The sequence below is a fragment of the Halictus rubicundus genome, chromosome 7 (assembly GCF_050948215.1).
Source record: "Halictus rubicundus isolate RS-2024b chromosome 7, iyHalRubi1_principal, whole genome shotgun sequence".
In the NCBI taxonomy this organism is placed as follows: Eukaryota; Metazoa; Arthropoda; class Insecta; order Hymenoptera; family Halictidae; genus Halictus; species Halictus rubicundus.
The window spans coordinates 844675-866365 of record NC_135155.1 but is presented as its reverse complement, the minus strand read 5'-3'; the positions used below and the strand labels follow the sequence as shown (position 1 = coordinate 866365).

Sequence of the window (21691 nt, the reverse complement as noted above, 5' to 3'; positions counted from 1 at the left end):
TAATATATCATATTTATACTTTCAGTAATTTTGTTACATTTTGTTGTTAACTGCATAACCCAGTGCTGGATCTTCACCAACAATGGAAACGGAGATAAAACATCATACATCATTACCTCAAAATAATATTGAAGAAAATATTGCAGAAAATGGACATTCAGGATCAGTTCAATCTCATAGCGGGTGGAGCACTAGACCATTAAGTGCTGGTCCATTTCATAGACCAAACGTACCAGATATAGATACGAAACGTATTCTTTTACATTGTCAACTTCCACCTGAAGATCCCGCTGTCCCACTAATTGCGTCAATTAAAAAAGAGCTTCAAAAATTTTCTTAATATTATGAAGGAGCCGAAAATGTCAAAGACCATAATGATACTAAGATTATTAAATAGTATGTATTATTTAATACGATGAATTGAAGAAACATTTAAAAATAATATTTAACATACAATGTCGTGTAAATATATTTTAAATTTTTGTGTGGATAATCTCAATCAGAATTCTTCATACTTAACTTTTTTCAGTTTCATGCATTAATACTCTTAGATAAATAACAAGATATTTTAGATTTTAATAAATAATGATTTTATAACATTAGTAACAAATCATATTTACCTGAAGATTAAGTTTAATCGAGCAGATACAATCAGTAATTACTCACATCATATTTATGTTATTCCATATATTTATACAGGGTTCCTAGGTTTTTCCGGCAAAACTACGGAAGCATATTCTACAAGTAGCAACAAGGAAAAATGTTATTTGAAGTTCGGTTAGAAACGTTTTACTACAAAGTTATAAACGAATAGTACAACACCTGCCTGCATTATTGCTGTTCGTACCATACCTTGCCGACTAGAAAAACATACCAGAATAATTAATAAGACGATACTACCTTTCTGAGACGTCGATTTTGAAAACTGTAGGAGATAAATCATTTTAGGTCCTTATGGATAGGAATTCTGAAGTCGAATGTACTTTGTACCATGCATAGTATTACCCTGCACTGTATTTACCCTGCACTGTGTACGACATCCTAACCACAATTTAGGTAAAATAAATGACATCTCGCGTCCACTTTCCTCGCGTTCTGTTTTTTCACTACGTGAAAGTTGCAATTTTAGGACAAACGCTGTCGACCCTTATTTCAGAATGTCTAAAGAATATTTGGTAATTTATGGACCCGAAATAACAAATAACTCAAACCTGACAGCCGTCTGTATATAGTTATTGGAGTGTTTCACATCCCATTTGTATCGTATGAAATTTTTATATGGTGTGTACAGGGTTAATCAAGTTGCAAAGTATCGTAGTCGACGAAATGACACTATTGATTTTCCTAAAATGAGCATTTTAATATTTTCCGTGTATCTGAAATAATTGTTGATATCATATATTAGGTTGAAAAAAAAGTTCTGTCGTATTTTAAATAAGCAGGTAATTTTGCTTGTAAATCAAAAACACATGTTGCTACTAAGTTATAGGGAAACAAGAATGGAAAGGTTACCTGAAAGGTGGCAAAATCTTACAAATAATGGAAATTATATCATTGAATAATATTAAACATATATTTTTATAAATTGATTCAAATGTTTTCTTTAAAATACGACAGAACTATCCCTTCAACCTAATATACTTTTATAACAGTTCTGAGTACCCAATATTTGCAATTGTTGATGCTTCGCGAATTAAAAAACGGAATTTCAAACAGGAAGAATCGTAGAATACGACCATATTTTTTAAAATTTTTTTACACTTTAACCGGTGGTAAAACTTCCAGAACAAAGATGTTTCTAATATATCTTCATTGAGAAATTACATTTGCGTATAACATGATAAATTATTTAAAAAGAATTTTATATGTATAATTTACGTAGGATAAAATACATATAAGGATGTGTGTTGCTGTTTCACTAAGTGCCAGGAACATTTCCTATTTTCATGGTGTTGTAAAGGAGAGATACGGATAGCTTATGTAAGAAGCTGTGGAGCCCCTAAAAACATTTTTTTTGTGCCATGCACAGCAGGGAGCTGTCAACGCGCTCTCGAAAGGCCATCTGGAAAAGGCCCGACAGGCCAGAGAAGAAGTTCGGTTTCAAAGCCTGGCACGCTTGCCGGCTTCTAAACGCTAGGGCCAAAACCAGGGTTGTAATGTTGAGCCGCCCGGACTGACCTGTGAGGTATGCATTGACCTATAAGGTCGCCCCAAACAAGACGGGCAAGATGCCGAAGTTGTTCGAACGGCCGAAGTCGCTGTCCATAAGGACCAAGCGTACTGACAGGCCACTTGAGAGGCGCTCGAAGGTCCTCGCAACAAAGGCCAAGTGCCGAAAACCGTAGAACTGTTTACTCCCCTCTACACCCCCGAGATGCCTATGCTGGAGCGTGTTGCCCACGGTCAACCCACAGACATGATTGAGCAGCGTTAGAAATCTCTGCGGATACGGACGCAGTCACGGTGCAGAATTTACTGGAAAAATTCAATATTCGTGTATATCACGATATGAAATACATTCCTTTTGCATAGAATGCGTATGCATATGAGGATGGAAATTGTTATTAATAATCATATAATAATAATTTCTATGCATAAACTATTTTGCAAGGCAAAAATTAAAAAATTGCGGCCAGGTAAGACCGCCGAAGGACGCGGCGTTCGGCGATTCAGGTAGCTAATTGCAAGTGCACCGACTGATCGACCGCTATTCATCGGCAGGCTTGGAAAAACCAATGTCCTTTGTATTATGGATGGCATTAATCTTTACTGTACACTCGGAGTGTACAACACCCTAACAACAGTTTAGGTAAAATATGTAAATGACCTTCCCCGTGCTCTTCTTTTCACTACGTGAAAATTTTTATTTTAGGACAGACGCTGTCGACCCTCACTTCAAAATGTCTAAAGAATATCCAGCAACTTAATGGACACAAAACAATAAATAGTTCGGAAAAAAAACGGAATTTCAAACAGGAAGAATCGTAAAATGTGGCCATATTTTTTCAAATTTTTTAACACTTCAACCGATGGTAAAATTTGCAAAACAAAGATATTAGTAATGTAACAGACCTGGCTGCGCCAGGCCTGTTCCGAGCCGAACGCGGCCGACGGATACCGAGATCCGCCGGCACCCGCGAGCGCCCCTGCGATCCCCGCACCGCCGTACCGATCTTGGCGGGAACCGGAACCCACCATGATGAAATACCGTCGCGCCGGATACAGGACGACGCCGGAAAAGTCGGCCGCAAACCGTACCGCACCGCACCCCCTCGCCTAGAAGACGAGAGAGACGAGCCGGAAAACGGCCTCTTCGGTTCTCCGCCGCCATAGCGATAAGACGTACTTTCCCGATCCGATCTCTAGCCGCCGATACCGACCGCCCGATCACGACCGGAATCGTCCTTCGCGACGCCGAGAAGCCGCACGTAAGCTACGACTCGCGAGAGTATATTTTACCCGCGGAAATTGTAACCGCGAGTGTGCCGAAATTTCCGCACGACCCGCGAGTCCAGAATACGCCGCTGCGTACGGCCATGACCCCGCCGTGATACGACACGCGCGCGAGACGCGAATCGCGACCGCCGACCACCGGGATGCGAAGCCGGGACAGTGACGAACACTTGAGAAACTCGTGCCGTTAATCTCCCGTTCCCGACCGCCCGTATCCTGCCGTAACCCTCGCGTTATCCCGCCGCGAACCTTGGCACGGCGAGCCAAATCCGGCCGCGAGGAACCGTTGTACGAGATCCGCCGGGAAACGGACTCGTTACAGTAATATTTTTGCATTAAGAAATCACATTCGAATATAAAATGATAAATTATTTAAAAAGAACAGTCTTTTGCGATGATGATTAAAAAAAGAAAATGTTTTTTATCTTTAATAATAACTGTGGTATAAAATGTGTTGTGTAGGCAGTTTTTGTAAAACTCATCCCAAATAGCAAACTTTGATGTTCCGTATCCTTTAAACAATTTCGAAGATTACAAAATGATGGCTCAATCTTTCAGTTTCATCCAAATTCGAAACATGGTCCCAAAAAAAAAAAGATTGAATTCACATGGAATAATCCCCTTCCTAATTTGGATATTTCCTTAAAAAAAAATGTGTAATTTCCGTATAACATAAGGATGTGTGATGCTGTTTCACCAAGCGACAGGGACGATTCCTATCCCCATGATGTTGTAGAGGAGAGATACCGATAGTTTACCTAAGGAGCTGTGGAGCCCCTAAAAACATTTTTTTTTGTGCCATGCACAGCAGGGAACGTGTCAACGTGCTCTCGAAAGGCCATCTGGACGTTCAAAGTTATGGCTCCAACGACGTCGGGGCGACGCCGGAAAGATTTCGAGCACGAAGACCAATTCCCGACCGGCAAATTTCTAACCCGTGTTCTTGAATCTGGCCGCCCAAACAACTTCGGCATCTTGCCCGTCTTGTTTGGGGCGACCTTTATACGTCGCCGATACTCCTTTTTTGGGGGGGGGGGTTCCCTTTGACCTGTATATCTTGTGAACAGAATGGGGATTACTTGGTTTTGGGATGAGAGGGGGGATTTGTGGACATGAGTGGGATTATAGGAAATGTTTCGAAAAACCTATGTGTATGTGAGGGGGGGGGGTGCATCAGGAATGCACCAGTCTTCTTGTGATTTTGGAGATGTTTTTAAGTGGGATGTCTTGACCGTTGAAAAGCCCGATGTTGCTTATCTCAGGATTTTCGTGGGTGTGGTTGTAGGCGGATTGGATGGAAGTGTTGATCTATTCCTTTATGGTTTTAATTTGTGCAAGTTTGTGGAGGTTTAGGATAATGCGGAGAAATTTATTTTGAATTATTTGTGCTTTGTTTAAGTTGGATTTTTCGGCAGTGGCCCAGACTTGATGGCCATATAGGATTCTCTTTTGCGGGTGAATATGACTGCTTCGGTTTTTAGGGGATTAGCCTTGATTTTCCACTTGCTGTAATAATCCATAAGGGTGTTTAGGTGTTGTTGGAGATATTCTGTGGCTTTTGCATGCTTCCATGATGAGGTATATAAGGCAGTATCGTCGGCATACAATGCTTTATGTGTGTTTTTGTTGTGAGGGAGGTCGTTCATGTAAATGGAGAATAGGGTTGGACCTAGGAGCGAGCGGAGACTCCCGCGGAGATGTTTCTGGTAGTGGAAGAGGTACCGTTTACTGAAACGGATAATTTTCAGTTGGACAGGTAATTTTTAATGATTTTAACAAAGAGTTTGTGAATTAGGCCTTCGTGCCAGACGGTATCGAAGGCTTTTTCGATGTCTAGGAGGATCGTTTAAACTGATCTGTTTTTGCAGTTTTCGAATGCAATGAATTCGGTGACTCTTAGGAGTTGGTGTATGGTGGAGTGGTGTTGTCTCAACCCAAATTACTGGTTGATAAGGATTTGGTTGGTAGTGAGGTGGAGGTTTAGTTCTTTTAGGATTATCTTTTCAAGAATTTTCCCTAGTTTGCTGAGGAGGCTGATGGGCGGTAGCTGGTAGGTGTTTTCCTTGCCGGGTTTCTTGATGGGGATGATATTGGCTGTCTCCCAGATAGATGGGAAGTAGGTGAAGCGGATGCATTCGCCCAAAATGTAGAACAATTGGACGGTGAGTTTTTTGGAAAGATTTTTTAGCTTGATGGGGGTAATTTTATCATATCCCGGTGCCTTGTTGTTGGCAAGGGTGGAGATGATGTCTTTGATGGATCGAGGGGATGGGGGTGGGGGTGTGGTGGTGTTGACAGATGTTTCTAGTTCGGCAATGGATTTTTGGACTTCTGGTTCTGCAAGGGAGGGAAGCGAGAGGGAGTTGTCGTGAATTTGTTGGAATACGTCTGCCAGGGTGTTGGCTTTTTTCGTCGTCTGTGTAGTAGTTGGAGGAGTTGTCGGTTAGGACAGGGATGGGTGTGTGTTTGGTGCTGGTTAGTCGGTAGGTGGTCCAGAGAGTGTTGTCGCAGGATTTGATTTGTTGGAGTGTGGATTGCCATTCGGCGTTTTTTGCTTTTGTGATAAGGGAACGGATTTTACCGGATAGGAGGTTTCGTTGGAGTTTGTAGAAGGGATTGCCAGTTCTTTCCTTCTATAGTGGTTTCTGAGTTTGATTGTTTTTATTAGGTTTGCGTCGGGTTCGGTAGGTGGATTGTGGTATGTGGTCGTGGCTTTTCTGTAGGAGTGGTTTATGTGTTTCTGGAGTCTGTCTATTTTCGTTTCGATATCGTCGGGGGTGTTGATGTTGGTGTTGAGGGAGTATGAGTCATTGAAGCGTCTGTATTTGGACCAGTTGGTGAAGGAACTGTTTGGGAGGATGGAAAGTCTTGGCTGTTTGTTTATTGTGGGTGCACAGGAGAAAGAATCATAAGCCTCGTTCGTGGTCGACAAATCTTTATTCACGTGCCGCGGCGGCCGAGTCGCTCGATCGTGTCGGTCGGGTCGATATTCGATGTCGACTTGCTCGTACAAGGGTTCGCTCACGACTGCCTCTTCGGCATCGTTACGACTGCCCTCGAAACCGATCTCTTGGAGAGTCTCTAAAGTTTTCCGAGAACAGTCGTAGCTGTTAGGGCGCAGTGTATCGCAGGCGACGATTGACACGTCCGCCTCGAGTTTCGTTGCTGCGTCCTGTATACATTATGTGGCGACGGTCTGGCGGCGTGCTCGTGCACGGGCCGCCACATTTATTGTTAGGAGAACCGGGAGGTGGTTGGAGGGGAGGTCATTGTCTGTAAAGCAGGTTATTGCGTAGGGCAGATTTGTGAGGAAAATATCTATGTTGGAGGGAGTGGTGTTTGGTTGTCTGTAGGTATATATGTTGCTGTGGATGATGTTGTAGTTTCGGGTTTCGGAGTGGGATTTGAGGGTGCTGCCGTATTTGGAGTGTGTGTGAGTTGTGATTGCGTCGAGGTCGGATTGTGTGATTTTGTTTTTTGGAGGGGAGTAGAGTGCGCCGATTGTGACGGGTGGGTTTGTTTTTGTTACGATGGTGGTTATTTCTATGCTGGAGTTTGTGAGTTGGGGGATGGTTTGGTAAGGGATGGAGTTGTGGATTAGGATGGCTACTCCGTCGCTTTTACGCGTTGGATGGGGTCTATCCGCTCGGATCGCTCTGTATTGGGATTTTGAGGCTTTCAGATGCTGAGAGCCAGGTTTCTGAGATTAGGGCAACTTGGATTTGGTTTGTTGTTAGGTAGTGCTGAAGCGCTGTCAGTTTTGGGAGAAGACTGGTAGCATTCCATGTCATGAATTTGTGGGGGGATGGAGTCGAGTTTGCGATCGAGTAACTGAACAATGAAAATTATTGCTCTGACTTTTTTTATGCTTGTTTGGCATGGTATGTAATGTGTTTGGATGAGATCTAGGATTTTGCAGAAGGTATCTAGTTCTCCTAAGGCGTTTAGGGAGTTGATGGTGTCGGTGGTGTTTGTGGGAGCATTGGTGGGTGGGGATCTGGGGGTGCTGGAGGAGGCTGCTGCAGCTTTGGCGTAGGAGATATGATGGGGTATTTTGTTGTGGGAGGGTCTGGTTGTGGGTGGTTGTGATTTGGGGAAAGTCGACCGGTTGGAAGGTGGGTGAAGGTTGGTGGGTTGAAGGGGTTAGGTGTGCGGCTGGTTTTTCTTGCTTAGGAAAGCTAATAGTGCAGGGCATTTGCTGGCCGGATGGTCTCTTTTGCAGTTTGCACAGGTGGCGGGTGTATCTGGGGATTTCTTGCATGTACGGGTATCATGTGGTCCTGCGCATTTTACGCATTTAAAGGATTTGTTACAATTTGTGGATGTGTGGCCATGGGCTTGGCATCTGGAGCATTGAATAAATAGTTTTTTGGAATCGTATTTTTCCCAGTAAACTCGGATGTTTTCAATGGCTCTGATCTTTTTGACTTGTGCTAGGGTTGTGCCTGCGTTGAATGTGATTTTGTAGATCGGATTTTTGGTATTGGTGGGGAGTTCTGTACATGTAAGAGGGTCTAGGCCTTGGGTTTTGATGTTGGTAATTATTTTGTTCGTTTGAAGTTTTAAGAGGCCTTTAGCTACGACGGCCAGGACCTTATCAGTGTGGAGGGAATAGGTATGAAATTGTATGTTTTCCTGGAGGCAGGTGTTTTTAAATCTGTTGTAGTCCTGTGTGGCTTCGAAGTCGATTTTGAGTTTGTTATTGCAGTTCTTTACTTGGAAATTTTGCCCAAAATTTGTTTGCAGTTTTTCGTTGAATTTTACGAAGTTAATGTTGCCATGGATGTATATGGGTGGGGTTTTTGGTGGGAGGCCGACTAGTTGGAGTTTGGAGTTTGTTGGTCAGGATCTTTTAGTGATCCTGCGTTCTTGATGGTGTGGGTTTGGGTTTCTGGAGAGGGGGAGTCTTCCATGCAGTCGGAGAAAATTCCGAACCTGTTTTGGAGTGGGATTGGTAGAAGGTGTTTAGGGTTTGTCATGTTGGATTGGTTGTTGGTGATAAGTGTTGTTGAGTTTGAGTTCGTTAATGATAATGATCTTTGTTTCATTTTGATCATGTAGGGATCAGTGTCTTTTCTTGATTTCCTGTTGTTTTTCCCTGCTGGGAGGGTCCATTGCCCTGGGTTTGGTGGAGGGTCCAGGGGGTCCCTGCTATTCTTGTTTTTCAGGTTGTGTATTTGAGAGTTTCCTTGGTGTTGGATCCTCTGCTGTGTTGGGTCGTGGCGTCTGCTGGTGTTGACACTTATTTTTTTCCGTAACTCGAGTGAACAACTGAGGCGTCAGCGGTTCATGCGGCGCGTCGGGTGTGTTGGGCACGTGCGAGAATGAACGTGTTCAGAGAGCGCGGACTGAAAAGGCAGGTCTGTCTTCGACCGTGACTCGAACCAGACTCAATCGCCGATACTCCTAGCCGACGTTGAAATATGTATCCCTACTACCGCGGGGTATACAGTGAATTCTCGTTACGAGTCAGTTCCGCCGTTCTGGTGACTGACTATTATACGAAATCGGAGGTTCTCGCCGAGCGTCGCATTTGAAATGCACAGGGCATGCTAGAAACCTAGGAGTCATATCCGTCTACAAGTCATAAAAAACCTATGACCACTAAGCGATAGTGACAAGAAGACTGAGAAAATGTCTTTCTTTGATACAATGTTGCACGAAGAAGCGGACAGCGAAGTTCGAAAACCGTCGACGTCGAGGAGTGTGCCACACTTTGTCGGCTATATCGGTGAAAGACCAGAAGACCACTACTAATCCAATTACAAAACTTCTGTATTTTTCGTTACTTTTTATGAAACTTTCACCAACGTATTCGTGACATTTTTCTGATTAAAATGGAACCAAATATGATATAATTCCGATGATATTTACTTGTGTAATGAGTGATGAAAGTTTCGAACGCAGAGAAGGGAAGCGTATGGGAAAGAAATTTTTGATTTAAAAGCCTGCGCTCACGCGGGCTTTGATCTGTGCCGGCGACCGCGACTCTCACCCATATATTTGTGGCATTATTCTGATTAAAATGATACCAAACGCGATATAATTCGGATCACATTTACACTAATTTTCCGTTAATGTAATTGTAATGGGATGTAACCTTCATCGTTCATTACACACGTAAATATCTTCGGAACTATATCATATTTGGTTTCATTTTAATCAGAAAAATGCCACGAATATGTTGGTGAAAGGTTCATAAAAAAAATAACGAAAAATAAAGAAGTTTTGTAATTCGATTGGTAGTGGTCTTCTGGTCTCACACCGATATACCCGACAATGTTGTGGCGGCGACGGCTCTCAAGCTTCGGCCCCTCAACGCGGTGGTGTGGGTACTTCCACTGACTGCAAATTGTAAGTCCCAAATTTGATGGGACTTTCACCAACATATTTGTGCCATTCTTCTAATGAAAATGATACAAAATATGATACGATTCCTATCATAATTACTTGTATAATGAACGATTAAAGTTTCGGACGCATTGGAGGACAGCGTATGGGAAAGAAAGAGACACGGAGAGTCGAAGCGTTCGGGAAAAATGAAAGACAGGCGTGTGCTCAGGCCTTTAAATCAAAACTGAAACTTTTTATTATGAATTATTTTTTACGAGACTTTCACCAACATATTCGTGACATTTTTCTAACGAAAATAATACCAAATATGATAAAATTCCGATGATATTTACTTGTTACTTCCCACTACAATTATATTAACGGAAAATTAGTGTAAATGTGATCCCAATTGTATCGTGTTCGGTATTATTTTAATCAGAAAAATTCAACAAATATATTGGTGAAAGTCTCGTAAAAAATAATGTAGGGTTATGAATGTGATACTGTTTAGAGTGATTGTTTAGAGTGACTGTGAACACGACATTGTGGCGCCAACGTGTTTGAGTCCTGCGTGAAAGGAAGTCTGTTTGGGCCAAAGTGTGAAAGAAGAGTGTTTGAGTCTCGGTGATAGGAGTGAAGTGTTTAGGGGCGTCAAGCGCAGGGCGTACGTGACCGATTGAGTTTTCTAAATGGATGCGAAACTGATAGAGAGAGAATGAGAGTGCAAGAGAGGAAGATTGAAACTGGGCCTTGTATAAAAGGGACGAATGCGAGGAATGTTATGTCAGTCGGTAGAGAGAGAGAGAGTTAGAGAAGCGAGAGTCGCGAGCGAGTGTGTTAACGAAGTATCGAGTTATTAAGAGTATAAAGGACTATAGCGAAATCGGTGAGATCACTCCACCCGATGCGTCACACCTAAGACGTAGGAGTTCCTTTAAAATATTCCTACAATAATAATAAAAAATTTTAGTATTGATTTAAAAGCCTGAGCTCACACCAGTCTATCATCTTTGCCAAACGCTTCGACTCTCCGCGTTTCTTTCTTTCCCATATGCTGTCCTTCTTTGCGTTCGAAACTTTAATCGTTCATTACACAAGTAATTATCGTCGGAATCATATCGCATTTGGTTTAATTTTAATCAGAAAAATGCCACGAATATGTTGGTGAAAATCTCATAAAATAATAATGAAAAATAAAGAAGTCCTTTCGCCGTCCTTTTCTACGTTTGGCACTGCATAAAAAAATATTACCCCGAGCACGACAAGACCCGAGCTTCTGACATATAAAGCGGAATCACTGTACTTGCAATTTTTAAGGCTCCGCGAATAAAAAAACGAAATTTCAAAGAGGAAGAATCGTAGAATACGAACATATTTTTTTTAATTTTTTTGCACTTGAACCGGTGGAAAAATTTGCAGGACAAAGATATTTCTAATATATTTTCATTAAGTAATTACATTTGCACATAACATCATAAATTATTTAAGAAGAATTTTATATGTATAATTTACGTATAATAATACATACTCCGCTCCTAAATGCTAGATTCAAAACCAGCGTTCTAATATTTTGTCCGCCGGTTTGGCCTGTGAGGTATGCATCGACCCTAATCCGCCATTACCAAATTCAATTTCATTTGTTTATAACTTTGTAACGAAGCGTTTCTAACCGAACTTCAAGTAACATTTTTTCCTTATTTCTACTTGTAGAATATGCTCCCGTAATTTTGCCAAAAAAGCCCGGGACACCATGTATACATTTGTTACGTACTTTATTTTGACCTACATATCTCGTTGTACATACCATAATTCACAGTGACTGCATAAGTTATAAAAGACGTTAGACTTAAATTATTTGTTAGATATTAAATTATCTAGAGTAGTAATTAATTTATTGTTATCTAGTGTATTTATAAGAATTGTTTACTGCAATACATATTATTTTGCTAAAATAGAAACTAATTAGAAATATGCTAATGAAAACAAAGAAAGTTATTTTAAATATACATGTATACTATATTTACAACAAAATAATTGAAGTAATATCACAATTAGTATTATAGTACTCGAAATTCGATCTAATCTTCGTTAAAAAAAAAGAACTTGTAAGTTTGTCGACCAAAATAACTTACAAATTGTACCTATATCTACATTATCATGTTGTAAAATTTATAATTTTCTCTCCCATTGGGATTACATCAAATACAAGAATTATACATACATGTATGTATAGTAACTGCAGTTCCTTCATTTTCACTCACTATACTTACATAAAGTAACAATAAACGTTATTAACACTTTGGGGGCAGACTGTTCCGATCAGAACAGACGGTAGATTCAAAATGGCAATAAAAATGTTACGTGTGATGGAACGAAAGCTATTTAAATAAATACACGTTGAGCACAAGCGCAAGCGCCGAAGACATTAACACAAACATCGCGGCATTAATCGAAGCTGCTTTTGTTTACGACTATTCTTATTTCTAGGCTCAATTTGAGTTATCAAAGCCGTCTCCAAAGTGTTAAAGTTAATCAGTTTTTATAAGATAATTACAGCTCCATCGATATTTATAAATAAAATTGTACGGCTTGTATCTACTTAGTAAATATGTTACTGAAATTCCTTAATATACTATTTCATGAAAATATTGGATTATTAAAATATACACTAATTTAATTTCAGTTACATGTATGTATTCTGTTATTTCGTAAGAAGTTCTGTAACGTAAAGGATTGCGGTGGTTGCAGAATGACAGGAGTCGGAATATCTGGAGACATAGGATATATTTTCCAAAAAATGTTAGTACAAAGGATGGGAGATAGGTTTTGTTATAAAATAGATTCTTTCAAGAGAGTGAGAGGAAAAGCTAGCAACGATTAATTTAGGAAAAGATTTTATATAATACACGACACCACCATCGGGCGTCCGGTTTATTTCAACCGTACTCTCCCTCTGGGAATACGACGTCGACGCGGTTTCGCCTGTTTTCTCATGTCCGATCGGCGGCCGGCCTGCATGGCCGTCCTCTCCGAAACGTACAGAGGAACCAGGCGTCCCTACTCTCAGGCGGCCAGGAAGCTACCCTGTTCTTTCCTCTCGGCGGGCGGCCGGCCTTCGTGGCCGTCCTCTCCCATGTATCCAGAGAGGCGTCCAGGTGCAACCCCTGTCCTCTCCTAGGCTGCTGGGCGTCCGATAGCATTGCTTCGTACTCTCCCATCCTGTAGGCGGCCGTGGTCTTACCTCGTCCTCTCCTACAGGTGCAGCAAGAGTGCTTGCTCCGCGGTAATCTACCGATATTTATATGGACTCGTTGCTATCTTTATCAATAACGCGTTACTAGGGGTCTAGAAGGTTCCAGACCCCGCAGTTCCCCTTGAACCGCCGGCCACGCTGCCTCGGCGCAATTCTTCTGTTACATCGAGGGGGTGACGAGGGGTCTTGACGCTTTATTGTTTCCTCGTCGCGTTACAGTTCGAATTATTTTTACCATGTTAGTTATTGATACTTACATGTACCGTCTTTTGCTAATTAAATAATTAATAAAAATAAAGTTATGCGTTTATCTGTTGGTTTGGTATCCTGAAAAGTTCCTTGACTACTTTCGTTGCAAATATACTATGACCATTGCGCAACATAGATTAAAAAAATTTTGAAGTTGATTTTGGTTTACTATAGTAAACTTATTATAGTATAATAATAATAAAATTATTATTTCCTACCAATATGAATAATTTTTATTAATCATTTGCGTGTATTGTATACAAACTTATATGTATTAGCTGTGTTTGTATATAATTCTACGATATTTTTGATAACTCAACAAATCGATCATTATTACAAAAATCTTTATATGTATGTTCGTACTGAAGGTGAAGAATCGAGTATTTTTCAGTAAAAAATTGTATATATTCAGGATGACTAGAATCAACCTCCAAAAATAGACGTCCTCCGGGTTTTAAAACTCCAGCAGCATATTTCAATAAGGGCTTGATAACTTTTAAGCCATCTTGTCCTCCATCGATTGCCATTAAATCTTCATAACTGAAATATATCACAAATGAAAAAATTTTCTAACATCTAAACGATCTTTTAAAAAAAAATATTAAATTACATATGTATATTGCATCGGATTACATTTTTATTTCTGGAGATAACTTTGAAATCTGATTTGTAGGTATATACGGAGGATTGCTAACTATGATGTCAAAAGTTTTTGAGTTTAGATTAAGTTCTTTAGATCCATTTAATACGTTCGAATGTTGTATCCTTCCATCATCTTCTAGAGTGGCATGCACAATTAAAACCTGATTTTCTAAACCTAATTGGTTTCGATTTTGTATGGACAGTTCACAAGCTTGTCGATTTGCATCTACTGCTATACATGTCACCTAAAAAGGAACATCATTACAGCCTGGATGAATATATTTCTGTAAATTTTTATTGTTCACAATTTGTGATATCTTATAAATTTATATAAAATGTATTTATAAATAATCATATTTAAGAATAATTACTGTTCTATTAGCATGCGCTATTGCAAGGGATATTGCTCCTGAACCACATCCAAGTTCTAAAACTGTCTGTTCTGTGTTTTGCAAAGAATCTATTCTCTTTAGTACAAAATCTACTAGAATTTCAGTCTCTGGCCGTGGGATAAAAATTGGTGGAATTAATTTTAGAGTAATATCTCGAAAATCCCATTCCCCTATTATATACTGAATAGGCATTCTGTAAAAACAAGACCTTAATAGTTTTCAGGTATAGACAAAATGTGCCTAGACTATAAGTATGTGTCCTGTTTTTACCTACATAACCGGCATTCACACATCAATTCTAGCTTCTGGCATTGGTCTGATGTAAGCTTCTCATTTCGTACGTTTACGAGATCTATTATCTGAAAATAAATATATCTAAAATTTTTGGTACGATATCTAACTTTACTGAAAATAAAACTCATAAAATTCACTTTAATGCAATGAAGTAACATAATGTTGTCGTAATATTGACTTAAAATAATTATTTATTGATTTATAATCTTTATTTACTATAATATATGCCATGTACATCATACATTTCATTCCACTTCTGTGTATTATCTAGCAATTCTTGATATAGTTTTATGTTTTCATGTATTTTTGGTTACAATATTAACAATTTCAGATAGCGAGAAGAATGTTCAAAAAGTAACAAATTTATAAATAAACTATTATTTAGATTAGATACTGCTATTTTGGCAAACATATATAGATATCTGCATTTTGTACCTTGTTAGTGCCTATGACACTTGCAATAATGTGTTCGATCGATTCAACTGGTTCTGGAACACCTTCGTTACTAAACCGGTGGCTCCATTGTTCGATAATTTCACCGATGGTGGAGCACTCGGCATTTACAGTACACAGACGTCGTGACCATTGACAAAATGTGATTCTTTTAGTACAATGTGAACGTGTTGTACTATTCAACGTGTTGGCGAAAATACGAGCACTTGGAATACATCGATACAACATTGTGGCAACATTTATAAAAAATAACTTATTGTCAACATCGGATGAAATTTACAGTAGAAGATTGTGTTATAATGCCTATGACACGGTTACGATAGAAATTCTTCGTTAGACCCCCTGTTGTTTCTTTACTCGGTTAATTTCTTGCGTGCTGCCAGCTGTTGGAAGGTACGCTTGATTACAATTCATTCGAGCAAGATGTCGACCTAGCTGGAAAATATAAAGTATCTGAGATAAAAATTCGACTTAATAATTAGATAGAAATTAAATTCATTTATATTTTAAGAAGGAGAACATTCTTACAGAATACTTATTCTTACAGGATACAGTAGGTGTACATAGCCTAAAATTAATAAGACTAAAATTTGTTATCGTATAATCAATAGTATGTCAACAAATCATATTAAATCTGTTAAATCGGTAACGTTCAATACCTTTGGCTTAAGGTCGAAAAGATTTAAATAAAAAAGTTTCTTACCTGATCAGTTCGTAACATATGATCGATTTGTGGCGCTTGCGCAGTAATGTGTTGCGGAAAGAAGGGTGCGGGCCTTACAATACAGGTACAGGCTATGAGCCATGATTCAGTTTAGGACGCCAGCAGTCGCCACCGGTTCTACTTGTGATTTACGATGGGTTGTCTACCATGACAGTTATCAGTGTGACACGAGTGCGACGTTTAATTTTTATCTACTAATAACGATAAGAAAAACGATTCGATGGGCTAAGCTGGAGTACGCCTTCGAACATTTATCTGTGCTTGTTTTACAGCTGAACGATGTTATTCGTGTTTCGTTCTATCTAATAGTATGATGCACTAGAGTAGTCGTTTGCATTCTAAACACGCGTTTCGTTTTGGTGAATGGCGGGTGGCGATATGGTGACGGTTCTGTGACGTCTGTCCCGTGTCTCGTGTCTCCTGTTGTGTTGGCTGTCAGTTATCTCGTATATTTGAAATCGTGTTGTGTTTTCGTCATACATTCGATCAGCCGTGGTTAGAATTCACGATTTATTCAATTCCGACGTAAAGTACATCAACTTGTCACGTTGTTGCGGCGCGGTGCGGTGCGGTCTATCGAATTATTTCTTAGATTACATGTCAGTTGTTTACAAGCAGAACTCTTTAGTCGGACGAAACAACGGGAGTATAAGGTGTGGTGGAACGTCACATGTAGATGATCTATGCTGGGTGTTATACATTCTAGGCTTTTTTTCCTCTCATCTTTTTGATTCCTTTCTCACTTCCTATTTTTTTGTTGTTTAGATACGTGAATTTTCACATCTTTTTTCGACAATCTACGAATTCGGCGACCGAAAGGAAAGCTTGATAAATCCAACTACATATGAATTTGTTTTCCGACAGCTAAACTAAAGAAAACAATTGCATTCTATTTAATTCTAGATGTAATTACACTTGATTCCCGTTAATACATATTCATTTGCATTTTTGACAATATTGTTTTATAATATACGCTGTTCAATCGGTAGGTAATGAATGAATACATAAGTCCATACTCATAGGTTTACTTTTACTGGGATCAAATTCCAGAAACGACCCACCATAAGAATAGGTTCTTGTCCCTATGGGCATTACATCTTGTACCAATAATTTCACATTCATTGAAAATTCATTCTTGTCCAATATTCTAGTGCAGTATATAGTCACAGTGCGTTGACTGACAATCGAGTGACAATTCGACAAACGAATAAAGTATAATTCCAAATTTTACCTGTAAGTACTGATTAATCTGTGTATTCTATTACAAGTAGCTAGTAATAAGTGATTCTATTTGGTTTATACAATAACGGAACATCAAAAGCTACATATCGTTGTTTACTCGATATTCGATCGTAATAGAGAATTTCCTCTTACCGGTTTAGGTTCATTTAGCTCAGCTCATGTCATAAGTCGGCTATAAAAGTATGAGTATGCACACACATCCATAGGCTCACATGCCTTTTATTCCTGCATTTTCTACAACACTAATACTATAAAAATCTTACATAGAGATGGTATATTCAGTTGTTTAGTTCGGCACGGAATGCAGTGTTATTTACATGGTCGGTTCGATGGACACTGTCGTGTTATGTGCGTGGGGTCGACTGAAATACGCGACTGCGTGTAAAAGTGTGTGTTCGACGGAGCAATTCAGAGAGGAGATATCGCATAGTATCTCTTTCTCGTGTCCAGCTCGAGATCTGTATCGTGAGTCAGAAGATGTTTAACTTTATGAAGAAAGCCACGGAGAAGGACGACAAGGAGAAGAGGAAGCGTGAAAAAAAGGAACGGAAGGATGTTAAGAAACGTGACCGAAGTAGCATGTCCGCGGAAGAGTTACTGCGCTTGGATGAAGTATGTACTTTAATATTTTCTTTTTTTCTTTCATGTCATGTTATGTCATTCGCCAACACTCATCAAAATACAAATACGTTAAATTATTTACTCTGCATACATATGTTATTATTAACTATTTTGTGATTATCAAGAACTAGTTAGTGTCTTATTTGTAGATAGTTCTTATCTTGTTTCTGTAGTGTTTCTTGTAACTGTGCTATCTTTAAATCATCGACAATATTTTTACCGATATTGAGGTTGCTGATAATGTTTGCAATCCATTTTATAAGTATTGCTGATGAAATAAAAAATCAGGTATATCTTGAAAACATAAACATAAGTTGTTGTTTAAACGAAACTAATCTTTTTTCATGCAAAGCGTGCATGTAAGAAACCACGTGTTCCTAAACAGGATCTGAAAGCTTTGTTGGAATTCGCCAAGGAGCATATTAACAAAAATTCTATGGAGTGATGAAAGCAAGTTCAACTTATTCAGAAATGATTCCAAGCATAACATGCGTCACCCTATTGAGCAGCAGTTCAGTATCAAGTATAAACTTATTCATGAATTTAAACACATAATAAACCATAAAGCTAAACCTTGGTTCTTCTGCTTAGTTTGGTGTAAATTGATGTAAAAAAGGTGCCTCAAAATTAATCTTGACCTTGGATTCCAAGGTAAAAATGTCATTTTTACTGCATCGTACTCTACTTGTCACAAGGATGGAAAGTGTAAAAAGAACTAGGGGTCAAATTCTCAACCGTTCCCTTAAAAAATTATGGTAAAGTTTTTTTCATTATCAGATTTTATTTATGTTATATTTTCAACATACATATGTATTTCACGTGCCAAGAAATAATTTCAAACAGCTCCATCAATAGCACGCTGTATAAACTCCATCCGCCTGAGGAATAAAAATATAATATGAATAAAATCAGTTTGATAATGAAAAAACTTAACCATCATTTTTTTAAGAGAACAATTATGTTTTGACCCATGGTTCCTTTTGTACTTTTTATCTCTGTGACAAGTAGAATATGATGCACTCAAACCAAAATTGTTGACCTTTTGACCTTGAAATTGAAGGTCAAGATTAATTTTGCAGCACCTTTTTTACATCAACTTCCATCAAACCGAGGTTGTAGAATCACGCTATGATAGTCGCGGCGTATAATTTCTATACACCTGTACAAACACTGCATGGCTGGCACAAGGCGAACTAAAGATTGTCGATTTTTGACAATATCAAATGTGCTTCAGTGACTTGAAGATACTCTTCAAAAATTGACAAAAATTTACGTAATTTTTCAATATCTGATGAAGACATTGGAATATTTTTCCCCACTATTAGGGGGTTTCCCCTTGAACGCTCGGTCGGGTTACATTGTAAGGGTCGACCCACACAAGACGGGTCTCATCGTGCCCGGGAACGGGGCACGTTTTCCCTATGCCATGCAGAGTTGGCCGTGTTCGAAGGCGACTTGAGAGGCGCTCAAGATGCTCGCAACAAAGGCCAAGTGCCGCGCACCACGGGGGTTAGCTACCAGAACCCCAGAACCGTTTACTCCCCTCTTACCCCTGAGGATCCTATGGTAGAGCCGACCGGGCCCCGGCCGGGGTTTCACGAAATATTCTTGCGAAGAATACTCAGCGACCCCGGTCGCCGTGGCGAAGGGAGAAAAACATTATAAATGTTGTATTATTTAAAAAACTACTTCACCGATGATGATGACCTATCAATCGAATCTCAATGGATGATGTTTCGATTCGATTAAATTTTTCGATGTTTTAAAAATTGTTGGTTTTACAGACGCGTAAAAATACGTGTCACCCTTTTTTCATTATATTATAAGAATAGAACTGTCACAACGATGAAAATGAGTTTTTGGAAGCTTATAGCGAAAACATAAAAGTGTTTACCGAAAATGTTGTCATTTGGAAAAAATGTTTTTTTCACCATTTATTTGGCAATTATTTTAAACAAATGCTATGTTTTCGTAGCAGGTACCTTTGTAAAAATTTGAGAAAAATTGAGGTTATAGCCCCAAGTGTCTCCTTTACGGACCTGTTTTTAAAAAAGCGGAAACTTTAAAATTGACGAAATTGAAGTTATTTCAAGTGAATGCTGCATCGCGATGCACAGCCTCGAACGGTTGGCCCTGTGCCCGGGAGGCCATAGGCCTAACAGCCTCCCGGGCTCTGCTTCTACCGTGCGCCAACCGTGCTAGGCTATGTATCGCGGTGCAGCGTTCACTTCAAATAATTTTAATTTCGTCAATTTTGAAGTGTCCGATTGTTTAAAAACAGGTCCGTGAAGTGAATTTCTCTAATAATTCATAATTGTATTAGATCATGTGGCAGTCGCATATGTACATGGTGTAAGGACGACAAGTACAGCTGCTCGGTCGCTGCTAGTAACCGCTCGTCTGCCGTCCAAAAGAAGGCAATGTCGCGGTGCAGCGTACACTTGAAACCATTTTAATTTCGCCATTTTTAAAGTGTCACCATTCTTGAGAAGCCTACCGTTAGGTGTGCCTATCCCCACCTCAGTTGCGCCCGTAGTCCCATTGTTTTGGCTTCGACGTCACCCGCTACATAGTAGTCAATATTTGGACTGCAGCCGAAAATGCGTGTGAAACGAGGCCTGCCCCTTCCAGTCTGAACCAATCAGCCGCGCATTGGTACCTCTACTCTGTCCAACGAGACGAGGCAGTGAAGTATCAGCGTGCGTCCTTTGCTAATTATCTTGGAAGGATAATAACTTCAACTCTGTCCCACTCGACTGGCTATGTTTACGTCTACTGCCTCGTCTCATTGGACAAGATATAGATACGTCACCGCATTCCTGCCAGGGAACCTTCCATCTAACCATTTTTAGTTCATTATGGACAAGAATTCAGAAGTTTTCCATATACATACACTTTTTCGCTAGCGACCCTTACTTCAGAAACGAAATTTCAAAGAGAAAGATGACGAAACGTAAAATACAGCCATATTTATTCAAATTGTTTCACACTTGAACCAGTGGTAGAATTTGCAAAACAAAGATATTTCTAATATTTTTTAATTAAGAAATGACATTCACCAAGGAAAAAATAAATTATTTGAGAACAGCAGTCTTTTGTGATAACCCGGCTCAACCCCCGCCTCCCATTTTCTCTTGGACCACAACATACTTCAATGTCATAAAAATTCGAGACATAGTCCCCAAAAAATTATCGAATTCACATGGAATGATCCCCTTCCTAATGTGGATATTTCCTTAAAAAAGAAAAAAATAACAACTATTCTCGTTTTTACAATATATGTATGTATAATTTACATACAATACAAAGATGTATGATGTTTCACCAAGAGGCAGGAAGGTTTCCTATTTCTATGGTATTGTAAAGGGGAGATTCCGATAGTTTACCTAAGGAACCGTGAAGGCCCTAAAAACATTTTTTTTTGTGCCATGCACAGCAGGGAACTGTCAACGCGCTCCCGAAAGGCCATCTGGAAATGGTCAAACGCTCGAGATAATGACCCAACCGGGGCGAGCAGAAATATAGTTGGGAACACTGAAGCTCCGTCGACTCAAACCCTACACCCTGGTTTCGAATCTGGCAGCCAAACGTGCCCGGTCCCGTCCCGGTCTTGTTTGGGTCGACCTTAACACGACCCGGGCAGTATATCGGTGAGACAATACTAATGCAATGAAGAAACTTTATTATTTTTAGTTATTTCGGTACAAAACCTTTACCAACATATTTGTGAGATTTTTGTGATTAAAACGAGATGAAACACGATAGAATTCCGACAAATATATACTTATTTAATAAGCGACGAAACTTTCGGACCGAAAAAAGGACAGCGTGTAGAAAGAAAGAGACGCAGAGCAGTCGACATAGATTATAGATCAAAAGCCTAGGTATCGATTGCAATAGTAACGCAAATATAAAACATTTTTATTTTTGATACTATTTCTACAATACTTTTAGTAACATGTTATGAGATTTTTTAATAAAAATTTGTCTAAACCAGGGACTCATGCCGGTATACGAAATACCGATATTATACCG

At 39.5% G+C, this 21691-nt stretch overlaps 4 protein-coding genes across 11 annotated transcripts in view; 2 read left to right on the top strand and 2 right to left on the bottom strand.

Annotated features, from left to right (window-relative positions):
- The window catches only part of LOC143355919 (uncharacterized), a 242857-nt gene extending 242102 nt beyond the window's left edge, over positions 1-755 (top strand). Inside the window, exon 10 of the mRNA XM_076791137.1 lies at positions 64-755. Coding sequence (XP_076647252.1) covers positions 64-340 — 277 coding nt within the window. The 3' untranslated portion in view covers positions 341-755. The remainder of the gene's footprint in view (positions 1-63) is intronic.
- Positions 1-21691, bottom strand: part of LOC143355923 (general transcription factor II-I repeat domain-containing protein 2-like) — a 341246-nt gene that overhangs the window by 194140 nt on the left and 125415 nt on the right. The window lies entirely within an intron of this gene.
- On the bottom strand, positions 13504-15908 carry Hemk1 (HemK methyltransferase 1). Of its 7 annotated transcripts, none has more exons than XM_076791159.1 (7): positions 15773-15908; positions 15598-15637; positions 15052-15504; positions 14593-14681; positions 14302-14515; positions 13922-14175; positions 13504-13828 (listed from the first exon to the last, which is right to left on the bottom strand). In XM_076791159.1, exons 3-7 carry the CDS (start codon positions 15295-15297, stop codon positions 13585-13587), a joined length of 1047 nt encoding a protein of 348 aa, XP_076647274.1. In that variant the 5' UTR covers positions 15298-15504; positions 15598-15637; positions 15773-15908; the 3' UTR covers positions 13504-13584. The 7 variants fall into 7 exon arrangements, with proteins under 7 accessions (XP_076647274.1, XP_076647277.1, XP_076647278.1 ...); XM_076791162.1 differs by having other exon boundaries at positions 15409-15504; positions 15773-15857; XM_076791163.1 differs by having other exon boundaries at positions 15409-15504; positions 15729-15845.
- Positions 16898-21691, top strand: part of LOC143355910 (unconventional myosin-XVIIIa) — a 378931-nt gene continuing 374137 nt past the window's right edge. The window contains exons 1-2 of one of the 2 annotated variants that reach the window (XM_076791094.1): positions 16898-17026; positions 17318-17647. In XM_076791094.1, the coding sequence (XP_076647209.1) occupies positions 17513-17647 (135 nt within the window). In that variant the 5' untranslated portion in view covers positions 16898-17026; positions 17318-17512. Of the gene's footprint in view, positions 17027-17304; positions 17648-21691 lie in introns of both variants that reach the window. The other variant, XM_076791093.1, reaches the window with a different exon arrangement.